The sequence below is a fragment of the Martes martes genome (assembly GCF_963455335.1).
Source record: "Martes martes genome assembly, chromosome: 6".
Taxonomy (NCBI): domain Eukaryota; kingdom Metazoa; phylum Chordata; class Mammalia; order Carnivora; family Mustelidae; genus Martes; species Martes martes.
The window spans coordinates 7,018,762-7,034,336 of record NC_137893.1 but is presented as its reverse complement, the minus strand read 5'-3'; the positions used below and the strand labels follow the sequence as shown (position 1 = coordinate 7,034,336).

Below are 15,575 nucleotides of genomic sequence, written 5' to 3'. Positions count from 1 at the left end.
GGGAGAGTAACATCTACTCCTTGAAACCACTGGGAAAATGAATCAATTTATGTGGTTTGCAAGAGCAAGTGTTTACTTATTAGAAAGCCTCCAGAGGGAATATATGGAAGGAAACAGAGCATGGGGAGGAGAGCAACCAGGCAAGAACAAGGGGACGCAAATGGGACTGGACTCTCATTAGCCTGTGATGGATTGATCTTCTGTCACTGATTTCCCAGACTCCTGGCAGGCTCAACCTAAAGCTTGTTCAATATTTTAAAACCAATTTAAAACCAATTTTTGAGTTTGCTTTTTTAAAAAAAATATTGCATTAATCAAAAAATGCATTAAGTTTAAGATCAAGCAGCCCAACTGTTGGAAAAAAGCTGATTGGGCCCCAGGAGGCATGGACTAGCTTGGCTGGATAATGTAATATCAAAGACCAGAAACTACTCAGCTTTTAAGGGTGAACAATGGAGAGTAGCCACAAATACTAAAAGGGAAATCCTTACAGGTGAATTGAATTGAAAGGAAATGGGAAAAGGGTTCATGAGGGTATTTTGTTAGCGTGAGCAAAATTCAGACATGAGGCTACATCCAAAGCCTTCAGTTCCAAGGGGTGGGGTTGCAATTAGCTTTGTATTGTGGGATGTGTAGTGTCCTCCTGTCAAAGATTTCATATCAGTGGAATTGCAGAGGTCCTCTGCCTGGAGATCACTGCTATTTGAGAGAAATACAAGGAACAGAAAACAAACCTGCCCTATGAAAATAAGAGTCCTTTCTCTTACTGAATGGAATGGGGTCTTCTAGTTTGATGAAGTAGTTCATGTGGCTCATCCCTTTCCATGTCCAAGAGTAGCTACGATTGAAATCAGGAGGCTTGGGGGACTTGGTAAATCAGATCATCAAGAATACACTGGCTATTCTGCATTCTTCCCCACCCTGGCCTGCCCCTGGAAGGCTGACTCCCAAAGGCTGTGTCGCTAGGACGCTTTCAGGTTGGCTTTTCGTTGGATGTGGAGACATAAGCAAGAGATCAGAGGGCGGGAGAGAGAAGTCGAGATGTCCATCTTCATTCCCTTCCTGCTTCGGGCCCACTTCTGGTGATGCTGGACCCTCTGTGGTTACACCTCCTGTCAAGAGGCCCCACCTCCATGGTTCCAGCCCCCAGGGTTATTCTCTGTGTGACACCATTTCCTTTCGTCCCTTCAGGCCTCAGGAGGTCATGGCTCCCGATGCTGCCCTCGGAGGCCCTCCACATCGTGTTGGGTTCTTGTGACTCTTCCTCACCACTGTAGGTCATCCATGACCTTTTAGTTAAAACCTCTTCATGTATGCATCGGAGTTGGATTCTGTTTCCTGTAGGAGCCTAATAAATCAGAGACATGGGGAGAAGAGGGCAGCAACAGCCCCAAGAAGTTGCCTTCCGTTCTCAGGCCACGGTGGACAGACTCCTCCAGTTCAGTTGGTCAGTTTGTTTTGTTTCAAATAAGAGGAGTATGAGGTTGGTCCAGCAGCTTGAGTGAGGTGGGAGGAGCCTCATTTCAGGGAGGTCTTACGACGGGGCTGCCTTTTCCTGAATTCCTCCCGGAGGCATCTCTGTCCTGAATTAACTATTCTTTTTCTGAATTCCTAGTATACTGATAGTGTGGGCCTTGTGGCATCTAATAAAGTCATATAAAGTCTGTGAGAGCAGCTACTTCAACCCCAGAGCCTAGAACAAAGCCTAATGGATTATAGGTGTTTAACACATATTTGATGCATGAATAAAATAATGTCTTTTTCTTCATAGATACAATGATCACTCAAAAGACATCTGTTAAATATCTGTGCACCAGACAAGATATTTGCCTCTGCATCCTTGTCCATGCAGTATTTTCTGCTGGAATGGTTTGTTGTTTTTTGTTTTTTGTTTTTTTTTTATCATCCTTAACCCACTGTCCTTTTGACAGACTCTGATCAACCTTCTGGGACTTTTTTGGGGAAGGGTTATACAAAGCTATAGATTTCTTAAACTTTGTTTTAGCGTATTACTCTTGTTCTATATTTTTTCTCTAAGTCTCCTCTGTGACACATTCATGTGACTCTGAAGAAAAACATATCTGCAGAAGCACCTGGGTGGCACAGTGGGTTAAATATCTGACACTTGGTGTTGGCTCAGGTCATGATCTCATGGTTGTGGGATTGAACCTGGTGTCAGGCTCTGCACTCAGCAGGGCGTCTGTTTGAGATTCTCTCTCTCCGCCTCTCTCTACCCCTCCCCTTGCTCACTCTCTCTCTAAAATAAATCAATAAATCTTAAAAAAAATTCCTTATCTGCAGTTTTCCAGCAGAAAGTCTGGTGGTCGGGGCACCTGGGTGGCTCAGTGGGTTAAGCCTCTGCCTTTGGCTCAGGTCATGATCTCAGGGTCCTGGGACCAAGCCCTGCATCGGGATCCCTGATCCCCAGGAAGCCTGCTTCCCCTCCTCTCTCTGTTGCCTCTGCCTACTTGGGATCTCTCTCTCTCTCTTTGTCAAATAAATAAATAAAATCTTTAAAAAAAAGAAAGTCTGGTGGATACAAATGCTTGATATATATATATATATATATATATATATATATATATATATATATATAATGCTTGATATATATATGTTTATGTAGACAAATGTTTGTTTGGCAATTGGTGGTCTTTGCAGAAACAAGCGCCTGGATCCTGGTCACCTCTGCTTAAGGCCAGCTCTAACTTTCTTTCTCCTACTTTCCTGAGTTGAACAATAAGGTTTTAATAGCTTCAAAAAATTCTGGGGAGTTACCTCAATCTTTAACACCGAGGTTGGTTAGTTCTTTTTGAATAAATAAGGAGGGGGATTATCAGGTAGGTTAGGCACTTGGACAACTTCAAGGTTAAGCAATTTTCTCCTTCACCTCATGGCTACTGTTTTCAAATAGACATTAAAGTATCACTTCTTGGAAGCCTTTGCCCATGTTTGTGGTCCTAAGAGTGTACGGATGTAAGTTGCTAGACCAGCTTCATTTCTCGGTGCCTTGGTCTAGCCTAAGCCCTTCTGGGCTACAGTGGTCCTGAGGCAGGGGCATCTCGGGGTTAATGTTATTCCTGACATCAGCAGCATGCAGTGAGCTTGTATTTGAATGCCACTGGGATAAAATAAAATCACCAGAAAGAGCATTTGCTGCCTCTGTTGCAGAAATGGTAATTCCGATCTGTCTCCCAATACACTCATGGCCAACATCTTAGAAGCTGATGAGAAGACCTGAATTCACTAGTTATGTTTGTTTGGTTATGTTAATATTAGTAAATAAGTCCACAGAGTATCTTAAAAAGATATACTTCTTTATGCTCTGCTTTTAGAACATTCAGATATACTAAATTCTCTACTGTAAAATTAAAATGTTCTGAAATTTCTATGTCTATTTATGAGGCTCCTGTCAATAAAGTTAACTAAAAGATTTATCTGGGTAGACTGGATATTTAAAACCTTGTTAACATCTCTATCAGGGAAAAATAATGAGCAAATTCATCAACTGTGCTGAAATTTTTACTCCTTTCCTCTAAGGTTTGGTTGATCATAATTAATAAATAAAAGAAAATGTATTTGCATTTCCCTAAGCCTGATGTAGTACATTGGAGAGTAAGGTTCAGTAAACAGCTCTTTACCTAATCAAGACTGAAATACAATTTAGCATACTTGATGATTTTGCTAAAGAACAGTAATATCCTCGCATCACATAATACTTCTATGCACATCATTCATGGAGGAAGTTTTGCCAATGATTGTATACAAAGCACTTTCAAAAAAACTATACATGTGGGGTTAAAATTGATTACCTGATTCAGAAATTGTTACATTATTTTCTCTCTCCTCTAAAGACTCCTCTGCTCATGCTATGTTCCTTTTCCCTGTCCATATACCCCTGGAGAAAGCATGGGCATAATCCAGTGGCCATCTACTGCCCTACCCTGAGGAGGTGGGTCATTCTGGGAGGATCATGAGGGTGGGACAGCCGGAGCCCCATTCCCTGGGGCTGTAGCCTACTAGGCTGATTTTGTCTTTTTTGGTGTTTTTTTTTTTTGTTTTGTTTTGTTTTGTTTGGATTTTTTTTGTTTTTTAGATTGGAACCCTTTGAATTCAGGAAACAGCTCTTGTCTCGCACCCACATCCCGAGCCCTGTTTTGTGGAGGGAGGGGGCACTCTACCTGAGTAACTGCTCCTGAGGCTTCAAAGAGGGTGTCGCATTCACCTTCATGGTACGCCTCCTTACAGTCCCGGCAGAAGACGAACTGCGGAAGAACACACACGCGTCAAGGATGGGTCTGGTGGATGCGCCTGGACCTCACGTGTTTTAGCTTCTCGAAGCTCACTACAGCCATTCCTCCGACTTGTGTGATGTTTTCTGTGCCAAAGGACTTTTTGCAAAGAGAAACGAAGTTATATTTCAATGGCATTGTTCGCTCTTTACTAAATAATGTTCCAAACCCTACAGCAGGGTTTCAAAGATGGCTGAGTCATATTTCCTATCTTTATGATGTTTCCAATCTGGCAGGAGAGACAGTCGTAGAGTGTTACTGGTGTTAGGATATGAGGAAAACAATGTTATTCAAGGATTTCACATCCTAAATCTGTTTATACACTCAGAGGATTTATAAGTTCGTGTTAATAGACTTAGTTTTTCACAGAAAGCCTATTACGGGAAGCAGAAATCAATTCTGTCCCCTGCGCATTCATATGGCGAAGTCTTGACCCCCAGTACCTCAGGATGAGAGTGCATTTGGAAATAGGGTCTTTGATGAGGTAAGTACGGTAAAATGAAGTCATGAGAGTCGGCCCTGATCCTACGTGGCCAGTGTCTTTATGAGAGGAGAGGGACTGAGAGATGACCGTGTGGGGACACAGCGGAGAAGGCGGCCATCTGCAAGTCAGGAGGGAGACCTCAGGGGAAACCAGCCCTGCTGACACCTTGCTTCTGGGCCTTTAGCTTGCGGGACTGTGAGAAAGTAATTGTTGTTGGCGCTCCCAGTCTGTGGTACTTTGTTATGGCGGCCGGGGGTAGCTGATACGTGGCCCGGAGTGGGTCTGCTCAGCTGGGGATGATGCCCCTGTCAAAATTCACACACCACACAATGGGAGAGACCTGGGGAGCAACTCACTGCTCTCCACCCTCCATCTTCAGGGAAGAAAGCTCCAAAGTGACTGTTGGAAAAGGAAGCTCTCCTCCCACCGTCGGGAACCTGGAGGCCCCTCTAGGCTGACTCCGTCACCACCAGCCATGCTCCAGAGGGTGTGGCTAAGGGTGTGTGCCCTTCAGCAGACACATGGGATTGAAGTCATCATTCTGTCCCTGCCCTCTGACACCCCTCAGGAAAGGCGGGTTCTAGGTCTCTTCTGCTTAAATATGGACGTGTTCACTACCTGGCCAACAGCACATGGTGGAGGTGATGGTAGGCCGCGATCTAGGCCCAGGCCTGAGGAAAGGGACAGCTTCCGTTCTGGCCAGTGGCTCCTGAGGGGCTGGTGTACAGGGAACCCGAGCTGCGGGCCAAGAGGCCTGGCTGAGCTACCAGCAGGCAGCCGGCACCAACATGGCAGCCCAGCATCTAAGCCACATTTCCAGGGGATCTTCCAGCCCCTGGATGAGTTGCCCCAGATGACCCCAGGTGGAACAGAGATAAACTCGGCTTTACAGGAGCTTGCCACAATTACAGCCTTGTCGGGAAAAAAGAAAATAAAGCAAAACAAGAACAAGACACTTGTTGTTTAAAATTACTAAGTTTTGGGGTGTTTTTTACACCGCCATCGGTAATGGATAGAGTAATGGTAGCGAGAATCCGGAAGACGCAAAATAGTTGCAGAGGCTCGAGGTTCTCAAATGAATATTCTCCAGCACGAGCCAGGAAGTTAGTGCAGTTTTGCTTCAGATAAGACTGGTGGGAACTGACAAATACAACCCCAGACAAACGGGGTCCAGAAAAGTCCAGCTTTATCCCCCAACGCATCACCACCCTTCCTTGCCTCCGAGACAACAGCCCGTCCCAGGTGGTTTTCCTTCCTGCTGTCTTCACCCCAGAAGCAGGTCTCCCTCCTTCCCCACGTCCAGTTTCTAGTTTCAACAGCTCGTCTGAGAGTCGTCTTAATCTCTGAGCAGACCAAGCAAGACAGGCAGGTATTTGATACAGAGAAGGCCTCTGTCGGTAGGAGGCCATCTACCTTCTACGTAGCCGTTATTTTCGGGATGCTGTAGTCTTATTTCTTCTCACAGCAAAGAGACTGGCCCCCATTTTGTGGGGTTTACACTTTATTTAAATATTCAGGTTGGTGGGAGACGGGCGTGTGTCAGGTTGTCTTTACACAATCCGCCAACGCCACCGGGTTTTAATTTCTGGCACTTTTTATTTTCCCGGAGCCGAAAGCTAACCCAGTGAACAGCGAATGGAGTGGGTCTTAGGGCTTCCTCTTAAGATGAGAAACAATTAAAAAAAATTAATGTGTCCGCTCATCTTTGCGTTTGCCCCAGAGCCATTGCTCAGCTCTCACGCGCTGTGTTGGAAAAACGCAGCCTGGACGGTTCAGTCACTGAGAGGCGCTCACTGGGTGACTTCAGCCTAGCGCCTTCCTCAGAAGCAAGTCTGATCTCTCGGCGTGACAGGGAAAACGCTTCACATCTTATTAGCTAGTGGATGAGATATAAAATCAGTTTCATGGTAGAGGAACACCCTGGAGGTTGATCAGTTTGTCAGAATAAATAGGCCTTTCCTGACACAAAGACATTAAATCCCTTTCACACTGGGACTACGAGGAATGGACCAAAAACGTAACAGAAAAGGAAGAGCGCACAAAGATGGAAAGCCTCCCCGTTTCAGCAGGGCAAAAGGCACGCGGAAGCTGGGCGAATCCTCTGGTGGTAATTTCACATGAGTGTACTTGTTCATCTGCTTCCATTCCGAGAGTCTGACTTCAATGTAGAGCGATCATGCTGTGGGCTTCCTGGTTAAGCAATTTGCATCTTTCTCATACAAAATGGGGAAATATCTAGAAGGTCTGATCTTGAAAACGTTCAGGTTTTGTTTTGTTTTGTTTTGACAGTGGGGGAGAGACAGAAGGAGTGGGAGAGAGAGAGAGAAAGAATTGAAGCGGGTCCTTGCCCAGTGTGTGAGCCCCATGCAGGGCTCGATCTCACGACCCAGAGGTCATGACCTGAGCCGAAATCAAGTGTCGGACGCTTCCCCAACTGAGCCACCCAGGTGCCCTGAAAATGTGCAGGTTTTTAATTATGTTATTCAGAATTCAACCAGGTGCTTGTACAAATGCTTAGGCTCTTCAGTTCCCAAACTGTGCGCCGAGGCACTCCGGGGTGCCACAAGAAGCTCATGAAGGTGCAATGGGATATTTTAAAGTTCTGAATAAGACACGGTTGACACTACCTGTTGGACACTGTGAATTACTAACTCAAGGCGGTTCATGGTGTTACCGTGGATTGTGTTCCCCTGCTGATGACCTATCTTTGCAGAGCTGGGTTTTTGGTTACTGTGATAGGAAAACAACCACCATGGGAGCATCTGTGTGAAGCAGGAGATGTAGTTATTTAAGAATGAAATAAAATTATTTTTTTCTATTAAATTTACGTCATCTATCTTTTCAAATGACTATTGTGTTACTAAGACATTAATTCTTATTTATGGTACTTGGACTTAAGTATTCAATAAACAAAACTGTTTGGACTTAAGCATTTGGTAAACAAAACTACATCTCCTTTGGCTTAGGAACACCAGAAAATACTTACTGAGTCGCCAGGGGCAGGGCAGACAGAGGAAGGTTGGGGAACTCTAGCTTAGGCATACACAAAACTCCTTGAGGTAAAGTTTTGGGCCACTTTTCAAACACTGCCAATGGCTCAGATATTTCTAGAGAAAGACCTTGAGAAGACAGATCCGGCTCCCACATTTTCACACTCAGTGTGCTGACATTGCCTGTCTCTCATGGGCACGTGGATCTTGTTCTAACTAATAACGCAAAAGGCTGCAATTTACCTGGGACTTGCTATGAACTAACTGTGGTCTCACATTTGCTAAAGATATCTTACAAGTAAATACTAATTGAATGGAAGGGACTACCAAACAGTTATGCAGTATACTTTTCCCGGATTGTTTTCTCTTGAGATAGATCTGATAAATGCCACCAATTTCTGTAGTTAAAAAAAAAAAAATTAAAGACTTTTAAGGGGCACCTGGGTGGTTCAGTCAGTTAAGCATCTCCCTTCGTTTCAGGTTATGATCTTAGGGTCCTGGGATCCAGCCCCATGTTGGGTTCCCTGCCCAGTGGGGAGTCTGTTTCTCCCTCTACCTCTCCCCCCTGGCTTGTGCTCTCTCTCTCTCAAATAAATAAATGAATAAATAAAATCTTCTAAAAAAAGGCTTTTAAAAATTATAAACATAATGCGTACTTATAATGTTGGCTCTCTAAACTCTATCCCTTGTTAGATTTGACGAGAAAGCAATATATGTGGACTCTATGATCTTAGCTCCTACCACGTTGACTTTCCATGTCAACTTGGCTAGACTGCAACTCCCAGTTATTCGATCAAGCGCTAATCTGGGTGTTTCTGTGAAGGTATTTTGTAGGCCTATAACATCTACACTCATTTTGCTTTAAGGAGGAGAGATGATCCTAGATAATCTGGGTGTGCCTGATTCAATCTGCTGAAAGGTTTTAAGAGCAGAACTGAGGTTTTCCCCAGAAGGAGAGGGTCTGTCTGGGGACAACAGCTTCTGGCTTGTCAGCCTGCCCTTCTTGAAGACCTGCTTGTGAAGTCAGGGACAGAGATATGAATATGCTGATATATAGATAGATTTATTCATGTATCTATGGATCTATGGGGACAGCTGAGCATATTTTTATATCTACATCCACCTCCCACTGGTTCTGCCTCTCTTTTGGCTGGCTGGCACAGCTCAGCTGCTATAGAAAAAATTTTACTAGGTCATTTAATTCTTTTGCAAATGGACTGATATAAAAAAACAAGTACTTGCATTTTCTATGTTATTTGCAAAATGGTAGTTTGAATCTCTTTTTGTGTGTGTCTTCCATCCCAAGTACCACTTGACAACTGCTCTTAGAAGTCAACACAGTAAAGGAAACAGTCAACAAAACAAAGAGGCAACCCACAGAATGGGAGAAGATATTTGCAAATGATACCACAGACAAAGGGCTGATATCCAAGATCTATAAAGAACTCTTCAAACTCAACACTCAAAAAATAGATAATCACGTCAAAAAATGGGCAGGAGACATGAACAGACACTTCTCCAAAGAAGACATACAAATGGCTAATAGACACATGATAAAATGTTCATCATCATGAGCCATCAGGGAGTTTCAAATCAAAACCACATTGAGATACCACCTTACACCAGTTAGAATGGCCAAAAATTTTTTAAAAGATTTTATTTATTTATTTGACAGACAGAGGTCACAAGTAGGCAGAGAGGCAGGCAGAGAGAGAGAGAGGAGGAAGCAGGCTCCTCGCGGAGCAGAGAGCCTGATGTGGGACTCGATCCCAGGACACTGGGATCATGACCTGAGCCAAAGGCAGAGGCTTAACCCACTGAGCCACCCAGGTGCCCCACAGAATGGCCAAAATTAACAGGACAGTAAACAACAAGTGTTGGAGAGGATGTGGAGAAAGAGGAACCCTCTTACACTGTTGATGGGAATGCAAGTTGGTGCAGCCACTTCGGAAAATAGTGTGGAGATTCCTTGAAAAATTAAAAGTAGAGCTACCCTATGACCCGGCAATTGCACTACTGGGTATTTATCCCAAAGATATTGATGCAGTGAAGAGAAGGGCCATCTGTACCCCAATGTTCATAGCAGCAATGGCCACAGTCGCCAAACTGTGGAAAGAGCCAAGATGCCCTTCAACAGATGAATGGAAAAAGAAGATACGGCGCATATACACTATGGAGTATTATGCCTCCATCAGAAAGGATGAATACCCAACTTTTGTATCAACGCAGACAGGACTGGAAGAGATTATGCTGAGTGAAATAAGTCAAGCAGAGAGAGTCAATTATCATATAGTTTCACTTACTTGTGGAACATAAGGAATAACATGGAGGACATTGGGTGAAGGAGAGAAGTGAGTTGGGGGAAATTGGAGGGGGAGATGAACCATGAGAGACTGTGGACTCTGAGAAACAAACTGAGGGTTTTGTAGGGGAGTAAGGCTGGGGGTTAGGAGAGTCTGGTGGTGGGTATTACGGAGGACACACATGGCATGGAGCTCTGGGTGCGGTGCCTAAACAATGAATCTTGGAACACTAAAAAAAAAAAAAAAAGGTTAAAAAAAAAAGTTGACAACTCAAAAAAAAAAAAAAAAGAAGTCAACACCAGTGATGAATCCCTGAACTCTACCTCTGAAATTAATAATAACACTATATGTTAATTAACTGAATATAAATTAAATTAAATTAAAAAAAATGAAGTCAATACCAGGAACAACATAATCACTATTAATAGCAGACTCTGTCTCTTTACTTGACAATGAATATGCTAATCCAATTCATTTTTCTCTTGGATTAGCTGCCTGGGAGGTTCATGCCCAAACTCTTCACCTAACTGTAGGAACTAGCTCATCCCAAGTGCCTAAAATGAGGCAGACAACTTCAAAACAACTATTTACTAAGTGGGAAGTTCAGCAAGAAAAACTTTTTTTCTAAGAAGCAATAGCGAAACCATTTTTACCATCCATGTCATATTTTTTTCCTTGCAATTAACATGTGTTGACTGTTCACCCTAAGGATGGATGAACTCTTGAACCTGGACCACACTTGAGAATCACACCTTGTAATACACAAAATCACACAGTAGGTATTTATAGTTTTAAAAATCAGATATATTTTGATATTTCAAAGTAAACCTTTTGAAGTCAGACAGACCTGGAGACGGAGGCCTATCTCTTCTATTCATTACCCTGCGTGATCCTAATATCTCTTTCCTTTATTTGTTTTTTGGTCAAGATGGGATAATAAGGTAATGAGTATTTCACACAGTCTCAGACACAGTAAACGCAATGAATAGTTTTCCCATAGAGCTAGGGTGCTTTAAAGGCAATAAAATTTGATGGAAATGTAAGGTGACAGTGAAGCCCCTTGTTAATTAAAGCGATTCCCACTACTCTGGTGATAACTATTGTTATGTGAAAGTCCTGCACGAGACCGGGAACTCCTGAGCAGCGCCAGACTTGTCGACCCTCCTAACTGCTGTATGGAGAGGGATGCTGGCCTTACTTTGCTCGTCTACATGCAGGGGCACCTACACTGCCAGTCCCCTAGACCACCCTGTGCTACCATGGAGCCATACAGATTGTCTGTCATATTTAACGTTCAATATCCTGTCAGTAGAGAAGTCAGTTGATTGATGGTTGAGTTTGATTTCCCATAAGCCCATCATGGAGACATTCAACAAGAGATGTATGTATATTTTCTCTTTGGAAACATGAAAAGGAATTAAATGAACAGCTTCCAATGCGGAACATTCAGCGTGTGCTGATCAATACAGCTGAGAGCCAGTTGGTACCTACAAGAGATGACCCTCAAAATAAGGGTTTGATCCTTCAAGTTGAGTGATCTGTACATGAAAGCCCACGTTCCTTCCTGCCCGTTTTCAATCCTGACAGCATCTATTAGAAAGGCATTTTATTATGTGCCGTTCATTCCTTTCCATAGCTCTGAAGTTCTGCGTTAAAAGAACGAGAGAGAATCAAATCGTGTTTCAGGACCCCTGACTATAGTCAAGGGAAACATCAAAGCCCGAGGCACACATCTGTGCTTCTTTGGGAGCAGATGAAATAGTTTTCTTCCAGGTGTAGGACTTTCCAGAAGATGGCAGCAGTGATATATACGATCAAGCCTCAGTGTGTTAAAAACAGAGTTTCCAAAGAGTCAGGCTCCCCATGGGTGACCAGCCGCTGATTCGTGCAAAACTGATCTGACAAGACAGTGCAACACAACGGAAGTGGTATTAGACTGTAATGCACTAAAACACAATCTTGAGAAGAAGAAAGTCAGGTTATTTCCTTTCAAGCGCACAGCATCTTAAAATCACAGAATCTCATGGTGGGAAGCAATCTGAAACGATGCCACGCTCTAAATGTAAACAGACTAAGACGATCTTTTACATGCAACCTCCAAGTGGCTAAAAAGAAATAATTTTAAGGAAGTTGAATAGAGCTCAGTAGCTGAATTCCTTTGTATCTATCTTCCTCCCTCCCTCCCTCCCATCCTTCCTTTTTAAGATTTTATTTATTTATTTGACAAAGAGAGAAAGTGAGTGAGAGAGAGCTAGCACAAGCCAAGGGGTGGGGGTGGGGGCAGGGAGAGCAGTGGGGAGCCCGATGCAGGACTAGATCCCAGGACCCTGGGATCATGACCTAGCTGAAGGCAGAAACTTAAACGGCTGAGCCATGCAGGCGCTGCTGTATTTTTCAAATTCTATATGAACCATCGAGGACGGTTGAACAGTGTCATCTAGATTCCCACAGAATACTGTGACAGTGACCCCTCCCATACTCCAAATTATTATTTTTTTAGGGTTGCTACGCTGAAAGGCTCTTACTTCCCTTGGTTTCATTTTTATTCACGGGGAGCTCTTAACAGAACTCCGAAAAATTCTCTTTTCTGACATTATCGCGATCTCATCAGGCACCGTATGTACCCAACTTTCCGGCACATGGTACCTTAATTTATACAGCCACGGTGAGTATGATCTAGTGAAATTTTTTTACCATCTGTCTTGGGGGACCCACCAGAGATGATGAGCTCGCACAACGAAGAGACTCGTCCGCTAGCTGACCTTCGACAGGGCTGACCTCCAAACCTCCAGTCAAGAGGGGCCTCTAGTTAATGCTCCAGACGGTAAGCGTGGTTCCTGGACAGTGACCTGTCTGACATGTAACTATAGACAAAGATATTTAAACTTATTTCCTCCTTCAAAATGTTTATACTTTTTTTTAGACCTAAAAATCCTTATTGGCCATTTATTTTGCCTTTTCTTTAATAGCTTTATAGAGATAACTCACATACTCACGGGTTTTAAAAAGGAGTTTATGTATTTTTTGAGCGGATAACCCACGCGCCCAGCACAAGCTAGAAAGGTGCAAAGCGTATATGGTGAAACAGAAGCCCCCTTTCTCCTTCGTCCCCTGCATTGCTTCTGGGGGATAATCGCTGTCATCTGTTTGTATCTTTCCAGAATTTTTTTGTGCATTGTATTTTAAGACAAAAATGGCATCTAAGATATGGCATTCTGCCTTGTGCTTGTGTCTTGCTTCCTCATTTTACTGTATTCACAGCCTGCCCGCTGACCAGCAGCTACGCAGCATTCCAGCGGACAGATGCGCTTCACTGGGTCTAACCAGGCGCCCCCCACCCATGGCCATGTGGGTCTTTCCCAGTATTTTGCCACTGGAAACAAAGCCGCAGGGAACGCCCTCTCCGCAGGTCACTCTGCATGTGAAGGAAATCCGTAGCAGAAAGTTCTAGAAGTGAAACAGCTGGGTCAAAGGGCACGTGGAGTGTACATTTTGATTGCATTTGCACACCTGCGCCAGTAGAAGAGGGGGCAGGTGGTCCACGCCCAGCGGCAAGGCGTGCGAAGGCCCGCTCTCCTCTCCCAGCCTGCCGTGTTCCCACTGACGAGCTTCGTCAGACGATGAGCCTGGAAAGAATCTCAAATAAACACAGCGTTTTTGCTAGGACCCTCTCGAACCACGTGGCACCAGCCCAGGGACAGGCTGCCGGCCAGCTCAGTAACTCTGAGTCACTCTGGAGTCTTGTCCATTTGGCTGAATGGGGGTGAGCGGGGGCCTGTGGTCGGTCCCACCTGCCGTTTTCCTGCTCCTCGGGCCCAGGCCCTGAGACAGGGTGCACGGAGCCCGACTTCTTCTTGTTCCGTCTGTCTGACGTTGGCCTGCTTGCCCGCAAAGGACGTTAAGTGAATTTTAGCTTGGTGGCTTTAGACACAAGTGGCCAGCAGACTGGAGGTCCAGGCCAGAGAGAAGGAAACAGGAGACAAGCAAGCATCAGGCTCTGTAGCCAGGGCTACGTCCCGGGCCTTCACGCTGAGCAGAACTGGCCCTCAGAGAGGCTCGCCAGGCATCCCTAACAGCGGTAGTGGGGCGATGTCCTCCCGAACCCCTCCACTTCCTCTCTCTGCTTTAACCGTTTTAAAGAACCACTCCTGGGCCCCGGTCCTCACCCGCCTCTGCGGCCTCCCAGCATTGGCCTTCACTTCCTGCCTCCCCGTTCCCGAAGGTTAAAGTAGGATGTGGCTGCCAGCTGGGACAACGTTCACACCATCCACGGTCACCTAAAGAAACCTCTTGGTGGGCAGATTTCTCCATCTGACTGAAAATTCCCTTTAGCATCTTGCAAGGCCGGCTCAATTTTGCTGTAAAACCAGCATTTCCCAGACCTTATGGAGCATTTGGCTCCTTCCCGAAATGGAGCACTGGTCACAGAGTATCAAATTCAACACCACTTTCAAATATTGCCATTCATTAGTGGACCCGTTCAAATATTGCCATTAATTAGTGAACATGTTTGAATATGGCCATTCATTAGTAAAATGCACAGCATATGTCTTCTAACATTTTTAACTGGTCTCTAATCCTCGTGACCTTATCATTTACAATCTGTAACAAGGCACTAGACTTTGTAAAAATGATTACACTAGGCCAGTCAAAACGTGAAATCCAAGCCATATGGCGGTTGGAGCCCAATTTGTCCCCTGCGCCTGTGGGCATCCTTCTGTGCTCTTAGTGTAGCAGGAAGCCTGAACGCTTTCCTCCAACACCTGGGCCCAACCCCCCGGCAAGCCCGGGCAGGGTCAGTTTTGGAAAGGAGCCAACCAATTTGGTGAGACCCTTGCTGGCATATTTCAGAGGCTTTTGTCTTTGCCGATTTTGCAGCTTAAACGAATAATCAACCAGGCATCAAGCAGCTTCGGAGGTATATGGGGAGCCTCCCTGTTCCTGCCTCTCTCCTCGCAGCCTCAGCCAAAAAGTCCGGGTATTTCTCTCCCAAGCACTGTCTCTTTCTTATACCTCCTCTAGGAAATGCTTGCCCCTCTAGAAGAAAGTGTTCTCGCTTGTCTACCTGGTCTACACTGACAGGATGTGTGTCCTGCTCATCTCATTTTCCCAGGATCCAGCGTCTGGAACACAGGAGGTGACCAATGTCTGCTCTGCGCATGCCAGGATGCCGGGTACCCAGCTGGGGGTGCTCACAGCCACACTGGCGGGGGCGGGCGGGGGGCGGGGAGCAACGCTCATGCGAAATAAGAGAGGGGAGAAGAGTATCGTAAGATCCACAATCCTGTGCTGAGCCATCTGCAGGAACTCTGGGACTTCGAGTGGGTTGTGGGGGGCTGGGGTCGGTGAAAAGGCATTTGCTTTCCTGCTCTTTGAGCTCCATTCCCTCCTGGGCCAGCGGCTCCAGCATCAGTCCTCTTCTCCCACCCGTCTGCCGACAGCCTCTCAAAGTCTCTCCCTGCACCGCCCAGTCCCGCCCCTGCCTCCCTCCTAACTGCTGGAGAACGAG

The 15,575-nt window shown here is 45.1% G+C and overlaps 1 protein-coding gene across 3 annotated transcripts in view; it reads right to left on the bottom strand.

The window, feature by feature from the left end:
• PRKN (parkin RBR E3 ubiquitin protein ligase) overlaps positions 1–15,575 on the bottom strand; it is a 1,287,019-nt gene that overhangs the window by 36,306 nt on the left and 1,235,138 nt on the right. For all 3 annotated transcript variants that reach the window (XM_080807235.1, XM_080807237.1, XM_080807236.1), the window contains exon 10: positions 4,179–4,262. In XM_080807235.1, the coding sequence (XP_080663361.1) occupies positions 4,179–4,262 (84 nt within the window). The remainder of the gene's footprint in view (positions 1–4,178; positions 4,263–15,575) is intronic.